Source organism: Chanos chanos, chromosome 1, assembly GCF_902362185.1.
Source record: "Chanos chanos chromosome 1, fChaCha1.1, whole genome shotgun sequence".
Taxonomy (NCBI): domain Eukaryota; kingdom Metazoa; phylum Chordata; class Actinopteri; order Gonorynchiformes; family Chanidae; genus Chanos; species Chanos chanos.
Genome location: NC_044495.1, coordinates 39,498,640 through 39,514,615, shown reverse-complemented (window position 1 = coordinate 39,514,615; position 15,976 = coordinate 39,498,640). Strand labels below are relative to the sequence as shown.

The 15,976-nt window shown below is 41.0% G+C and overlaps 3 protein-coding genes across 4 annotated transcripts; 1 reads left to right on the top strand and 2 right to left on the bottom strand.

Annotated features, from left to right (window-relative positions):
• Positions 1-1,059: 1,059 nt before the first annotated feature.
• On the bottom strand, positions 1,060-4,657 carry LOC115813706 (cytochrome P450 2F2). Its single transcript, XM_030776265.1, has 9 exons — positions 4,477-4,657; positions 3,912-4,074; positions 3,628-3,780; positions 3,339-3,499; positions 2,883-3,056; positions 2,529-2,667; positions 2,193-2,380; positions 1,946-2,087; positions 1,060-1,783 (listed from the first exon to the last, which is right to left on the bottom strand). The coding sequence occupies exons 1-9, from the start codon at positions 4,636-4,638 to the stop codon at positions 1,590-1,592; spliced, it is 1,476 nt and encodes a 491-aa protein (XP_030632125.1). The 5' UTR covers positions 4,639-4,657; the 3' UTR covers positions 1,060-1,589.
• A 941-nt stretch (positions 4,658-5,598) lies between these two features.
• Positions 5,599-9,024, bottom strand: LOC115813693 (cytochrome P450 2F2). 2 transcript variants are annotated; one of them, XM_030776252.1, is made up of 9 exons: positions 8,861-9,024; positions 8,572-8,734; positions 8,212-8,364; positions 7,958-8,118; positions 7,542-7,729; positions 7,295-7,431; positions 6,994-7,181; positions 6,677-6,818; positions 5,599-6,527 (listed from the first exon to the last, which is right to left on the bottom strand). In XM_030776252.1, exons 1-9 carry the CDS (start codon positions 9,020-9,022, stop codon positions 6,334-6,336), a joined length of 1,488 nt encoding a protein of 495 aa, XP_030632112.1. In that variant the 5' UTR covers positions 9,023-9,024; the 3' UTR covers positions 5,599-6,333. The 2 variants fall into 2 exon arrangements, with proteins under 2 accessions (XP_030632112.1, XP_030632104.1); XM_030776244.1 differs by having other exon boundaries at positions 7,295-7,433; positions 7,556-7,729.
• A 552-nt stretch (positions 9,025-9,576) lies between these two features.
• e2f4 (E2F transcription factor 4) lies at positions 9,577-14,015 on the top strand. Its single transcript, XM_030781587.1, has 10 exons — positions 9,577-9,850; positions 10,933-11,042; positions 11,308-11,469; positions 11,786-11,829; positions 12,183-12,247; positions 12,596-12,902; positions 13,036-13,200; positions 13,344-13,391; positions 13,560-13,604; positions 13,900-14,015. Exons 1-10 carry the CDS (start codon positions 9,695-9,697, stop codon positions 14,013-14,015), a joined length of 1,218 nt encoding a protein of 405 aa, XP_030637447.1. The 5' UTR covers positions 9,577-9,694.
• Positions 14,016-15,976: the final 1,961 nt, after the last annotated feature.

Sequence of the window (15,976 nt, the reverse complement as noted above, 5' to 3'; positions counted from 1 at the left end):
TCTGTAGGGCTTAGACGCCTGTGTTACATGGAAAACAGGGCTGAAGTCTGGTTCTCCTTCGTCCTCAGGCCAGATAAACTGGGAACAATGCAGCAACGTGACCAAAATCAGGAAGAGCTCTATGCAAGCTAGTCCCTAACCAAGACATGTGCGAGGACCTGAGAGATGCATCACACCCCCCTTGGTGGATGTTGATGAAATTTGATACACTGATAGTATGTCCTAGAGTTGTGATCCTTATTCCCCCTGAAGCCCTGGGTCACAATGAATTGAATAGTTTCATCCGCTGTTCTGGATTTGTTTTTAAAAAAAAAATTCATATTTTGAATTTTTCGAAAAACCTACTTTTGTGAACTAGTCCTAGACCGTTGACCTTAGAACCATCAAATTTGGCACGAATCATCGAGAGAGGGTTCTGACCAAAAGCTGTTAAAAAAATTGTGATGGGTGAACTGATATAGTCACAGATTTAAACATTTATGTGGCCATGTACTTAGATTTTAATGACATTTGTTCCAATGGACATCACAAGGCTCAGGCCACACAAAGAAAAGCAGATATTACGACCAGTTTTTTGTTGACCATTACATCATGACATGTCAGGTCCTTGCTGGGAAATGAACACATCATTCAGTGTCCAAATGGCATGGCTGCGAAGATACAATCAGTTTGTAGTACTGAAAACAGGCACATCTCCTGCACCTTTTGACCTACTGCCACAACTAATACACCCAATAGTGTTGAAGAAACACTTGGACTTTCCATATTCGCCTGAATGTAAGACAGGTTTTTTTTTCTACTTCAGAATTTACATCTGAAAAGTGGGTTTGTCTTACATTCGAGGACTGGACTTTTTAATGTCATTATACACTAAGAACAGCAGATGGTACCATTTCTCTGTAAAAGGGTTGCGTTTTACTAGGAGAATGTTCAGTGGTGTTAGAAATCCCAGTGGACTAGTTTATTTTTATTTAAAGAACTCATTCATTTAGAAATGTGATTACATTTTATTTTTATGTGGCAATTTCATCTAAAAGATGTAGACAATATATCACCGTACCTTGTTTATTCAGTGTGTTTTATTAAACTGATATCAAATGAAATGATTTCTTTAAAAAATCAGATTTGATCTTCAAAAAGTTTGTTACCGAAAACAGGTGTTGAAAAATGGGGGTCCTTTTTTACATTACTGCATATTTTTTTTAAGGGCAATACAACAGTACAACCATAAACTAGTCAGACGTTTATACTGATACAAGATAACTCTAGAGCTGAATTATACAGGTAAAGTTCACGTCAGGTTATGAATTGCATAATACACACAATGACTGGAACGTTGTAATAACATAACACTATATGCTCTGTACAACGGACTACACTTAATACCAGTACAGACGTATTTGTACACGTGTCGTTTCTACAGATGCACAACATAGAGGCAAATATTTTGCAGCAAAGGGTCGAGTCACTGATTGGTTTTTAGTGAACAGAAACTTGTTCTCTGTTGGCAATGTCCAAATGTGTCTTGAATATTTATGCCGTGGTTATTTGTTCTGATTGTTTGCTTATAGTGATCTGTGTGAGATGTCTCAGTTGGTAAGGCCTCCTCTCAGCTGCACAGTCATTCTGTAGGGCTTGGGCGCCTGTGTTACACCAAAAACAGGGCTGAAGTCTGGTTCTCCTCCGTCCTCAGGCCAGATAAACTGGAAGCGACGCAGCAATGTGACCAAAATGAGGAAGAGCTCCATGCGAGCTAGTCCCTCGCCAAGACATGTGCGAGGACCTGAGAGATGCATCACACACACACAAAGATGTACATTAAAAGGAGACATAAGTGCACACACACTAATTATGCCAAGGGGATGTGTGATTATCTAAAAGCTGACGAACGACTAACACTAACTCATAAATCATATATTGGACATGGAGTTTCTACAGGTCTTACCAACAGAGAAGGGCATGAAGGCCTCAGGCTTCTCAAATTGACCCTGATCATTCAGGAAGTTTGATGGGTTGAAATCGTAAGGGAATTTCCACTGATCCTCCTCATACAGAACAGAGGTGAGGTTAGGAATGATGAGAGTACCCTGGAGGTGGAAGACAGAGGAACTGATAAGTAGCACCAACAACTGAGGAACAAAACTTCAGAGATCATCTCAGGATTCATCTAAGAGTTTCTTATGCAGAGATACCCTTGGGATTTGATATCCCATCAGCTCCGTGTCCTTCGTTGTGCAGTGAAACACACTCAGAGGGAGCGTGCTGGCAACCCGTTGCACCTCGTGGATCACAGCCTGCATGTATGGCATCTTATGTCTGTCTTCAAATGAGACTTGAGCTTTACCCTCCAGAACTTCGTCAATCTCTTGCTGACACCGCTCTGGAGAGAATGAGGAGAGGTGTAGTGTCACGGCGAGACAGACACATAAGACACATACAAGAACATATCAAAACAGAAATCAGGATCTCTGGCACAGTCGGCCACCGTTATAAGAGGTTTCTCTTTGGTTCTGAACTGGTGGGCAAACCTTGAACGTCTGTATGGGTCATGAAGTACAGTACGGCCGTTCGGATAGTGTTGGATGTTGTGTCTGTCCCAGCAAAAAGGAGATCCAGCAACATGATGATCATTTGGCCATCATCAAACGGGGCACAGTTTTCACCTCTCTGTCAGCAGGGAAACACAAAATGAGACCATGCAGAGCATGCTAACCTCATCAAACGAGTTTGATTTACAGGAATAACTATTTTTCCACATGTCAGTCTTCTCGCTAGTTACTCTACCAGTGCATTGCCTCTACTCAGTTGAGTAAATAAGAAAAGAAAGAGACGCCTCAACATTTGTTTACAATCTGACAAAGGAACATGTTCTAGTAGAAGACCTTTTCCATTTCATCTAGGTAGCTGTCAATGAGGTCGCGTGGCTCTCTGGGGACACGAGTGGCTCTGTGTTCAGCTATGATGCCTAGCACGTGGAGTTTGACTGTGTGGTAATCCCTGAGGGCTCTCTGGAAGGGCAGTGGCAGGTTCCTCAACAACGGCATCGTGTCATACACCTGGGAAGACATATCACATCAGTCAATGTCATACACCTGGGAAGACCTGTCTCATCAATCAATGCCGTGCATCTGAGAAGACATCTCACATCAAACAATGCCATACATTTGAGAAGACATCTCACATCAATCAATGCCACAAACTGCTTTTCAAAAGGATTGCAGGTTACAGAATACCTTTGGGGGAGTGTTTATTTCAGACTATCGGGAGTTCTTCCCTCAGGAGAACATTGCCAACATGTTCAAAGTTCTCGTGATTAATGTTATCAAATGGTTACATACCATGCCCCATGGCCCATTGGCGATTTTGGAGTTTTCAGCCATCATCTTGATCATGGCCTGGAAGAAGTCGTGGTCGTATTCGTACCGTGAGCCAAACATTATGGAGCAGATGATGTCGCAGGAAGCGTTGTGGAACAATGTCTGGGGGTCAATGGATTTTCCTGGTCATAGTTTAAACACATACAAAGTTATGAATATCTAGTCCCCATTTAAAACATCCTGGGTTGCCAACTGCTGCAGTACTGGCCCTGAAGCAGAAGTTATGACTTTAAGGATAAAGTGTATGCACCTGCACTTGCTTCCAGGTGTGCACAAACATAAGAAATTTCTCCCAGAATCCTCTCCTCCATGGACTGCTTCCCAAGGCCAAAGTTTCTCAGGGTCATGAGAGCAAATCGACGGTGCTCCCTCCAACTGGGACCGTAGTCAGCCATGATCACACCTTTAAATTCATTTTCAAACACATATCAGACGCTTACACCATATTTTGACAGACCTATTTCCAGAACATATAAAATCTGAATGTGTAGATAATTGGAGATGTCTATAATGTAATATGTCAAGTACTGGTACCTTTTCCTTGGGTGAGATGATTCAGCAGAAGGCCATTAGGTCTTCCAGCAAAGTCTACTGCCTTACCGATCAACGCCTCCTTCATCACAGACATACCATTCAGTATTACGGCTGGCCTCCCCCCAAAGTACAGGCTGAAAACCTTTCCATAACGCACTGAGAGCTGGAACCATGGACAGAGAGGTGGAGCTACATTATGTTACAAAACCCTGCACACCCATTGAAACATCACAGAACTTTTTCAGTTTTCCAATCTTGTCAGATGAGATGAGAAATGAAAATGGAAACATCTTCTCATATAAAATATTTGTCATACAAGAGACATTTGACAGCTAGTAACCTGAGTCTGCATACTAAACCTATAGCATTCTAGTATTGCTTTCAACCACAATAAATTCCTCTTAGTTTAACATAAAAAGATTTCCATGCACAGTAAACACATTTATAGTATATCTCTATCATAGCCTTTCACTAGATTTAGGTATATACAGGTACATTACTAATGCACATATGACATACTAGCAATTTCTGAGCTTTTTTCTAACTTGATCAGATACTACATTACCCTCTCCAGGTCAGGCATTGGATTCTCCAGGTTTAGCTGTAGAAGGTTGCCGAAAATTGGGATGGGTCCAGGCCCAGGGGGGAAGTTTTTGGGCCTTCGCGTCCTGACGAGGAAAGCTAGGAGGCTGATGCAGAGCCATAGCAGAATCAGAGAACCCAGCATGGTGACTGTTGTCCCACTGCTCTCTGCTCGCTACAACTCAACAACACACCATATAATGCACACGCACGTCCAGGTGACCTTCGGTCCGGCTAATTCATAGGCTACCCCATGGGCCTATGACCAGCCTTTGATCAGCAGGTTCCTAACATTACAACCTAGCAAATGATACTTTGCTTAAACGTGGAGGACCTCTGTACACACAGTTTCCCAATATTTATTAAATATTTACATTAGAATTTTACGCTGGAAATTGGGACAGATACGATTGTACACACTAATATTTGTTGCTCTGCTAAACCTGGACAACTGGGGCGGTCATATGTGTAACAAACCTTCTGGCGTTTAGCTTTGGACATGTTAGCACTGTTTTGTGAAGCCAAACGATTTTACTTCTTTACCTCGCAGTATTATGGGCTCCAATAATTGAAGCTTTGGTTTTATTCTAGGTTGTGTTGGAGAAAGGCAGGTTACATTGAGAGTTAGACGTATTTGATGCAGGTTCTTAATTAGCATGTGGTCATTTTAACTGGTGAAATGAACATGTACAGCTGTGTATCACAAGCCTAGCCACGAAATTTCACCATGTTGAAATCGATAATAGTGTCAAAGTTCAGCATGCTTTATAAAGAGATTCTAGGGCCACTATCCAAATTTCCACAACTGTTAGAGAAAACACTTTAACAAACTATTTTTTAGACTACCAATATGTGAACGAATACAGCATTGAGTGAAATGAATGAAAGTCGTTAGTGAGGTGTGGTTTTTCATTATTTGTTGGATGACTGACAGTTATGAGGGCATGGCTAACCACCAGCTGCAACGCATTGACTTGATAATAACCAAGTGATACATAATACTGATAAACACACCCAGTTACCTGGGTCTGTGTATAATCATCTAATGTCAGTTAGGGTTGGTGAAATACAGACAATGAAATGTAAACAAAAAAAACAACAACAATGACCTGAAGAGCAATTTTAATAGATTTTATTCCAATCATACAACTGATGACAAAAAAATGAGATAACATAAAATGTCATCAGACCTTTTGAAAACTGTCCAGAACATGGCTTTGTGTCAGCTCTCCCAGAATTCAAACAGGTCCTCCTACCCCCTCCACTCACTGTCTGCATTCAACTCAAGTCCATATTTAGAGCACACAGCATATTCAGTGTTATTTAAATGCAATACTCTGACCTAAAGTGAGGTGAACCACACCTTCCCATCTTCAGGCTCTGGTCTGCCCATCTACCCTGGCACTACCCAGTACAGCCTCTGTTCTGCCTTATCCAGGCACCTGGTATTTCTGTGACAACATGTTCCCAGATTCCCTCGAGCACACAGCTGTTCTCACATCTCACACAACTCTTATCTCCCACCCAATCTCTCATGGCTTACTCATCAACCCTTTATCGGAAAAAGGCTATGCACTCTCCAGTAATTACTACTGGTGAGTTTTTGCTTATTAAGAGTGTTTTTGGTTATTATAATTGTGTACAATAGTACAGTTGTGACATGTTTTGCCCCATGTTTACTTTTATATTGTTTAAATTGCTATATGACTAATTATAACATCCCAACAAGATACAAATCCTTGTCTGTTTTTTCATTTTCACTGTTCGCCAAAGCAAATAATGATCTTCAGCAAGAAGCTGTCATTGTGGGTGTAGGAGAAGGCAGTGGTTACATTAAACCTCAGTCTGATGACTTAAGTCTGTGTCGGACAACCATTCTGTATGGTTTGGGTGTGAGTGTGACACCCCACACAGGGGTATAGTCTGGTTCTCCTCCATCCTCAGGCCAGACAAACTGGAAACGCCTCAGCAACGTGACCAAAATCAGGAAGAGCTCCATCCGAGCCAGGCCCTCACCGAGACACATACGAGGGCCTGCCGCACGACAGAAAAGGAAAACAATCACAGTCAGTCATTCAGGTGAGATCAGGTAATGGTTTGTAAAATAAATAAATAAATAAAAAATCTAGTCTTGTAGACAGCAATCAAAATGCATTTGTTTGTTTACAGCTCTGAATTCTTACCAGCTGAGAAGGGCATGAAGGCCTCAGGCTTCTCAAACTGGCCCTGATCATTCAGAAAGTTTTCCGGATTAAATTCATGGGGAAATTTCCACTGGCTCTCCTCGTAGAGCACAGAGCTAAGATTAGGGATAATGAGAGTACCCTGGAAAGTATTTAAAAAAAAAAAAAGTTAAAAAAAAAAAAGTGAACATGAGGGTGTGTGATGAAAGGTGGAAACTTCTCGGAGCAAAATGGTGAAAAAATAGTTAAATGAGAAATAAAACCAGTCTTAGCTTTTTCTTTAAGCAATTTCTGATTCACAATCATTGACTATTTACCTTAGGAATACTGTAACCCATCAGCTCTGTGTCTTTGGTGGTGCAGTGAAACACACTCAGGGGGACAGTGTTAGCAATGCGCTGAGACTCGTAGATCATGGCCTGTGTGTACGGCATCTTGTGTCTGTCCTCAAATGAGACCTGATCTTTCCCTTGCAGAACCTCATCTATCTCTCGTTGACACCGCTCTATAGAGAAGAGAAATACTGCCTTTCTTAAGAACAACCCACTTATCAAAATCCATTTAATAAGCCAAAGTGTGGACTCAAAGAGCCATAAATCACTTGCGTTGAAAACAAACCCTGAATGTCTGAGTGTGTGCTGAGGTACAGGAAAGCTGTGAGAAGGGTATTAGAAGTGGTGTCAGTTCCGGCAAAGTGCAGGTCCAAAACATACATTACGAGCTGGTCTTCGCTGAAAGAGGATCCATCGTCTCCTCTCTAATTGATAGAGCATAACAATGGATTTAGACACACACACACACACAAGTACTGAAACAGTTCTCTGTACGTACAGGACTGGGATTAGTGTACCGCGAACATCTTCACATACATGTACACACCTTGTCAAGCTCATCCAAATAGCAGTCAATGAAGTCTCTGGGCTCCCCTGGGATCCTTGTTTTCTTATGCTCACTGACCAAGTCTCTTGACATCTTTTTCACTATTGCAGAATTGGTGAAGGCCTTCTTGAAGGGTAGGGGGAGACTTCTGACCATGGGAAGTGTGTCATATATCTATTGGGAAATAGAAGAAGCTTCATCAGCACGTTCTGTTTTTTCTTTATATTTCCACACTTTGTGTACACAATTATTCTGAAAAGTTACTGTAATTTTATATTGATGCTGGGAGTTATTAGAACTTCATGCAGATTCTGTGATGGTTTAAGGAAGGTCCATTGGCTAAGGAAACCAAAAGGAATATAGTTTTTTTCTTTACTGTTGAAAATGATATTCATGTCTTACCATGGCCCAGGGTCCATTGGCTATCTTTGCATTCTCTGTGTACAGTTTAATAAAGCGTTTTAGGAACTTGTCCTCATAGTCGTATCGTTTTCCAAACAGAACGGTGCAGATAATATTGGATGCAGCATCATGGAACAGCGTCTGAGGATCCATTGGCTTCCCTGTGCAGACAGTTTAAAAAATCTCAGATTATAAATGATTATAAAACATTTTGTTTGAAATCATTAGGAATTTGCAGACCTCAAGTTCATTACCAGCACTTTTCTCCAAGCGTGCAATGATGTAGGACACCTCTCCCAGAATCCTCTCCTCCATTGACTGCTTCCCAAGGCCAAAGTTTCTCAGTGTCATGAGGGCAAAACGCCTGTGTTCTCTCCAACTTGGACCATAGTCAGTCAGTATGACGCCTAATACACAAAACTGATATCAATCATCCATTTAAAACGCGTCTTTAACTGCATTTTTTTTTAAACTGCATAAAAAAATGCACCATTAAAGCCTGTTAAGAACACAACACATTGATTACTCCACCTCCGACGCCCTGCAAAGATTTAGAGGTCTGTTGGTCTTATCTCGCTGATAAGTGAGAGAGCTGTGCTTATGAGTGCAGTCACCTTTCCCCTCTGTTACATGGTTCACCATGAGATCTTTGGGTCGTCCGGCGAAATCCACAGCTTTAGTCACAAGTGCTTCTTTCATGGCCTCAAAACCATTGAGAACCACTGCAGCCTTGCTCCCCATATACAGACTGTAAATGTTCCCATAGCGTTTCGACAGCTATTTTAGAGACACAACATAATAGACATAAATTCGTATTTATGGTGCAATAACTCGTTTTTCATGGAAAAAATACTACTTTTGAGGTGGTGAAAGTATTTGCTGGACCTGCTCAAATTACTCTACCTCCTCAAGATCTTTCATCGGGTTGGCGATGCTGAGTTGAAGCAGATTCCCAAACAGTGGGAGTGGTCGAGGTCCAGGGGGGAAGTTTTTGGGTCTTCGGGTCCTGACCAACAAAAACAGAAGGCAGGTGCACAACCACAGCAAAATCACGGAGCCCAACATTGTAGCCAAAGTCCGGATCCTCGCTGTTCCTCGTTTATATACTATTGAACAGACATGCGCACAACTGTGCCAGACGCTCTCGTCCTTCTGGGACAATATTTAACATATACTCTATGTTTGTAGGATCACTTGCCTATTGTTTACCCCTCGTTGTGCAAATGGGGGATGAAAACAAATATGTGACTACTAAGATTCTAATGTAACATTCACATGCATTGGCTGGATTTTTTTTCTAGTTTAGTTTTACAACACGCGGACGTCCCCAGTTTTCATACACCTGTGCAGATGCTGTAACACTGGATTAAATTCTGTGGCCATACGCCCTCTACAGACATTTTGAGGCTTTGCAAGTGACTCCTACCCATACCTCGAAACATCCCATGATGCATTGCGCTTCCAACGGCTTCAGTCATTCAAGCAGTACTGAATTGTGAGTGTTTGTCTTGTTGTTAGCTAGGCCATTTGGATATAGGATCTTGGGTCCTGGATCGGACCAGACCCGTTTGGCCAATTATTGTCTGGCAAATTTGCCACAGGCACTGGACATTTTGGCATAAAGAATAGCGAGTGGTTGGATCACAAACAGAAGCGATATCTCGCTTAACAGTAGCTAACAGTTCAGTCGACGAGTGCCGATATCATTACGGACCTCAGAAAAGGCTGCAAAACTTGATGGATTTGGAGTCTGGAAGAAACGAATTAGGAGCGATGGGAGACTCACTGCAGCCACAAACTCCCAGCCGACACGAGAAAAGTCTGGGATTGCTTACAACCAAATTTGTAACGCTGCTTCAAGAAGCGAAGGATGGAGTGCTAGACCTCAAAGCTGTAAGCATGATTTGGCTAGCTGGCTCGGCTAACACGTTAGGCGGTTGATCTGTTTTCCTGCACCCTTAGTGTCAGGCTACTTTGTAACTAAATTCACCTGGTATACCATTGTTGGAAATAACAGTTTACACCTTGTGAGCTCTCTGCTTATATGGCTTGTTATTTGACTGCATACTGATATGGAGTCTCAGAGCTAAATAGCGTGTAGTTATTTGCGTCAATCGATTGATAGATAACTAGAACTGCCACTCTAAAAGTTCCAGCTTCACTTTGAACTACAGTTGACTAGCCAAGCAGTTAGCAAACAGGTTGCAAAGCAATTCACGCAGCTTTAGCTACCCGGGGATCAATCCTGGTCATGTCAAAAAGTTGATCGCTTGTCGTAGCTAAGACTCACACTAATAACTCCCCTTGGCCGTCAGCTTTAACAATAGCCAACAAATAAGCACGTGCTCGAAACTTTGGTGGGTTGTCCTGGGGGTTCTAGGCCAGTCTGCCCTGCATCTCTCTCCCAGAGTTGAGTGGTGATTTGACAGAAGACTCTCACTCACACGGATGGTTACTTTTATAATACTTTCTTCGCTTCATGTCGTGGCCGATGTGTGAACTAACATCAAAGCGTTAACAATGAACTGTTGTTGATGGACAGTTTAGACATTAACTTTCATTGCGTTTTTATGGTGTGATTTCTTTGAATTACACTTGAAAGATAAACACGATGAAGTGCAATAAGCGCTTTCTAGTGCATTGAAGAAGAATGTACAGCGGCAAAGATCAAGTCTTTGTCCATCGTTGTGAAATAGGCTGAATGAGTCCAGTTTGTCTAAACTGTGTAATCTTTAGTTTTATTGAGCAATTATCACAGTCATTTTTAAAAATCTGGACATTCCTACTGTAAAGCAGGCCATGACTTTCAAAGTTTCTGAATTTGCGGTAAAGGTGTTCCAAGGGAAGCTGTAATCTTAATAACACTTTTAAACGAATCATCAGAAACAGTTCTTAAATCTATTTAATGCCAGTGCTGTGCATATAAATTTATAAATTCCAGACAATAATGATTTCTCACGCATCTCATCCTCCAGGCCGCAGACACTTTGGCGGTAAGACAGAAACGTCGTATTTACGATATCACTAATGTATTGGAAGGCATTGGACTGATTGAGAAGAAATCGAAGAACAGCATCCAGTGGAAGTGAGTAAACACCAGTTGCATTTATGCACTGCTTTCAGTTTTATTTTGTTGTAACAGTGGCATTTTTTGGTGTAAAAACAAAAAAATGAAAAATTTCCCCTCAGTACTGTAAATTCACTATATGATTTGTATTGCTACGATCAGGTAATTTTGACACAACTACATTTTTTTGAAGTATTTTCTCACACCGGATGGAGCCCTTTGAATATCATATTGATAGTTACTTTTGTGTGTGTGTGGCTGTGTGTTTGTGTGGTTTCTGTAGGGGGGTGGGTCCAGGCTGTAACACTCGAGAGATCGCTGATAAGCTGATTGATCTTAAATTGGAATTGGAGGACCTCGACCGAAGAGAACACGAACTTGACCAGCAGAGAGTCTGGGTCCAGCAGAGCATCAAGAACGTGACAGATGACTCACAGAACAGTCCATATCCTTACTTTACTTAAGCCAGCAAGTTTTTCTTTATTTTTCCCTGAGAGATTCTTGGCTTAGGACCAAGGTTTTTAAGAGAAGCAACCACAACTTAGAGAAAGAAACACTTCTTTAGGCCCTGCTTGTCAAAGTCTTGCAGTTACAAACCTTGCTTGAGTTTAGATGTTTTGTGACATTTAGTTGTTGTTCTTACAAGCTAAGTACCTCAGGAACACAGTTACACACCTTGGTGGTATATGGGTTTCCTCTTTCACATTTTTTCAATCTCTTTAAACCATATTAAAACTTAGTGTGACCTTAACTATACTCACTCTGGCTTATGTAACACACCAAGATCTCTGCAACTGCTTCAAAGGTAAGCCTTCACTTGTTCCACGCTGTTCTGATAAACATTGCCTAGTTTTAGGATAAGAACCAATCCTGTTTGGAAGGAAATTTCTAGAAATTTGTACCCGCCGCCAAAAACCTTTTATGTATTGCCAAGTCGTTTCAGGGCTGGCTATCATTATGTTGTCTTTATTGACAGTCTACACAAGGCCACTCACTCACAAGGCTTGTAAAATGTTCCCACTGGTATTGACTCTCTTGCAATATATATATATATATATATATATTGCAAGAGAGTCAATACCAGTGGGAACATTATATATATATATATATAGTTTTTGTTCTTTACTGCCTACAGTATTTCTCTCTTTTTGTCACTAGGGGACACTCTTCTCGCAATCCGAGCTCCCTCTGGTACCCAGTTAGAGGTGCCGATACCTGAGTCTGTAAGTTCTTGTCTTGTGTTTCCTTTTAAAATTAGGTTTCATTTGCTAACTTTCACTTTGTAGAGGGCAGCTCTTCTTGTAACTGACTTAGTGCTGCCATCTAGTGTTACTGTAAAGAATAGCTGAAACTTTGCTTGGAATCCAACCAAATGAATGTACGAATTGATTGGAATGGGTTCTGGTCTTTTGAGATTGTTTTCAAGAAAAAAAAAACATGCAAATGTCCCACAAACACATGCACACACGTGTGTATCAATATATATATATACACACACACACGAACTGTTTAAGTCCTTTATGAATATCTAGTTGAAATGATTCGGGTTTTTTTTGTTTTTGTGTTTTTAGGTGATAAATGGACAGAAGAAATATCAGATCCATCTGAAGAGTTCCACAGGGCCCATAGAGGTTCTGCTGGTGAATAAAGACCCGTCCAGTGCATCACCCGTGGTGTTACCTGTGCCCCCTCCAGAGGACATGCTCCAGAGCCTGCCCACCTCAGCAGCTGCCCCCAGCGGCCCAGCCAAACCAGCAGCCCCCCAGACCAGCACCAGTCAACCCACTTCCACCTCCAGTCAGAGTCCTGCCACCACTGCCCCTGCCAACACAAATGTCACCACTGCAGCAGCTGTGCCAACCACGGGTAAGGATATCAGTCATGGATTATCGTTTTAAATAAAGCAAGACCGGAACAGTTTTTTTTATGTGCACCGTTTGTGTTTGTTTTTGTTTTTGAGAATTGTTGTATATTTTAGTGTGAGCATGCTTGTTTTTTCTTTCTGTGACAGAAGCAACCAGCAGTAATACCAACACACTCTCGTCAGACACGACAGCCAATCAGGCTCCTCCTCTGGACACACAGCCCCTCCAGTCCTCGGCGTCATTGGACAGCAGTTCCTCACTTCCTGACTCTTCAGCCCTCTTTGAACCAATCAAGACCGATCCTTCAGATTGTGAGTCTGTCATGCTTTTATGTTGAGGAGATTACACTGGCTCCATTTCAATACAGAAACTGACTCTAAGGTCAGGAGCACACATTTTTATTTCGGCTTTTCAGTGTTGCTGAAGTTTTTTTTTCTTTTTTTAATCTTCTCAGTGTTGGATTTCCCCAAAGAACTTTCAGAAATGTTTGACCCAACTAAAGGTAAGAAAAAATGTGTGCACAAAAAAATGTAAAATATGTATGAATGTGTGCATGTATTGAAATTATCTATACAGCTAGGAAATGTTTTAAAGGATTGCCGACTGTTGTAAACACTACACATTCAAATCTTATGCTGATTGGCTTGTATCTCATTGTCTCTGTTTACAGAAATCATGAGTGCAGATCTTTTAGAAGAGCTGATGTCATCAGAAGGTAAGACCTGATCACTAAGCGACCACTATGACATTAGTAATGTATGCGGTGTTCTAACATCCGGCATGGCCAATGAAATGGCTGCTTTCAATATATATTGTGCTTTGTGGGAGGCAATGTTTTTAAAGCTGTCACGGGACACTCCATGTGACTGAAAATGTCAGACTGTATGTGTCAAGGTTGTGAAACTTCACTTTGAATTGTGAAAACTTAAACAAATGTTTTGGTAAATTGTTGAAATTAATCTTATCTTTCCCCCTCTCTCTCTATCTCTCTCTCTCTCCTTCCACTGTAGTTTTCTCTCCACTCCTACGTCTCTCCCCTCCTCCGGGTGACCATGACTACATCTATAACCTGGATGAGACAGAAGGCCTGTGTGATCTCTTCGACGTTCCTATCCACAACCTTTGACCTCGCACCACACGCGTGTCAAGAAAAAAAAAGTAGTAATCCCATACAAAAACTTTTTTTTAGCATTTTTTTAAAGGACACACAAAAAAAGGAAGTGTGGTTCCGGGCGGATCCATGTATATGATAAGCTGATTGTGTGTGTGTGTGTATGTGTGTGTATATAGAGTTGTATGATTTTTTTTTTTTTATCCCTTTTTTTATGTATTTCTCTCCCAAAGCAGTCTGCTTAAAAGTGGCAGTACTTTTATCATTACCGTATTTTTACCCCATTATTGAAAATAGAAAGCTTTCCTTGTGTCATTCGACTTCTGCATTTTTAACCATTACTGGGTCATCTGAAAAATAATCATATTTTTTACAAAAGAAATCATTTTATTATTATTAATAATAATAGTAAAAATAAATATATGTATATTTAAGTTGCTTGCCATCTTAAACAAAGTGGTCAGACAGTATTTTGATTGTGCTTTTCTACAGATGTGACAGAGATTTGGTGTTTGAAAGTTGTCACAGCTGATTTTATACATTAGCAGAGATCAGATGTTTGATATGAAAAGAATTATCAGCTCAAAACACCCCCATGTATGTGATCTGTCTTCCAGTGTCATCTCCAGCAGTCCTCTCAGCACACCCCATTCTTCTTTATGTAGAGTTTGTAGTTGCATCATCCTGGGTCATTTTAAAACATCTCCTTAATTCAATGTCAGGTGGAGTCACAAGGCAGGTACCTAAATTTCTCTTCTGTGTGTTTCCCCCCATTTAGATCTTACAGTCGTTTCAGTGGAGAATGGGATCCATAATGTTGAGGTTGTGAAATAAGAACAGCTTGCCTCTAGTCACCCCAACCCCCCACCCCATCCTCCTTGCAGGAGAGGAGACACATTTCCAAGCTTTTGAGAATGTTAAAAATACTTCAAGTATAGTATGATGATATCATATAGTCCCAGAGAGACAGAGAGAGCTAGTGGGCGGGCGAGAAAAGATGTTATGCTAACAAAACCCTTTCTTAGTCTTCAAAAGAGCATGACTCCAATAATCAGCCAAAACATCTTGGGCTTAAGCTAATAGGTGAGGAAACATGTTATGCTAACGTGTCTGTTCTTGGTCCTCAAAAGAGCATGGCTTAAAGTAATCAGTCAGAATATGTTCAGCGTAAGTCACAGAGAAGAAATATCCGGTGCAGTAATTCTGAATCAACCATTCCTGACTGTAGTCTTCTTCCTTTTGCAATGCAGGCTTTCCAAACGCCTAGTGTGTGTATGTGTGTGTGTGTGTGTTTGTGTGTGAGAGTGAGTGTGTGTGTGGTGGGGGGGTGTTATGTAGTGATGCATACATTGTACGTGAAGTCTTTACTTATTTCTTCATCCTTGTCTGTGTACCTGTACCTAAGTGTGTATGTGTGTGTGATCAAATTGCAACAAAAATGGAATGGAATCTCATTGGTTATGGACAGTTGTCAGTCTATAAATAAGACATGGGTGGTTGGGTGGTGCATGTAATGAAACTATCGCTCATTTCCCCCCCCCCCCCCTTTTTTTGTTTTGTTTTAAACCAGTCATCTGCACTGGAGAGGTCGTACCTCAGTCCAATGCAAAAATATTTCATTTGTAAATCAGATGCCTTTTGTTTTAGCGTTCAGTGTACTTAATATGTCTAACTCGTAATTCTCCTTTGTATTCTGTTTCCCTTTCCCTCACTCAGTTATTTTTAGAAGTAGGCAAAATTACTTTGTCATGTCTGTATATGAGAATTTGTATCTAAAGAAGGAAATGTTTCTTTGTTTTCTTTCTTTTTTTTTTTTTAATCGAAGTGCAGTAATACTATGCTATGAAATACAGTATCACTGACACTTTTCTACAGGTAAACGAAGTGTCCCTCTATGAGCTTCTGTCTAATGTAAAGAACCGTGAAGACCCCTTTTGATGGGACAATGCATCTTGACTTTGAGATGCTTTGTTCTT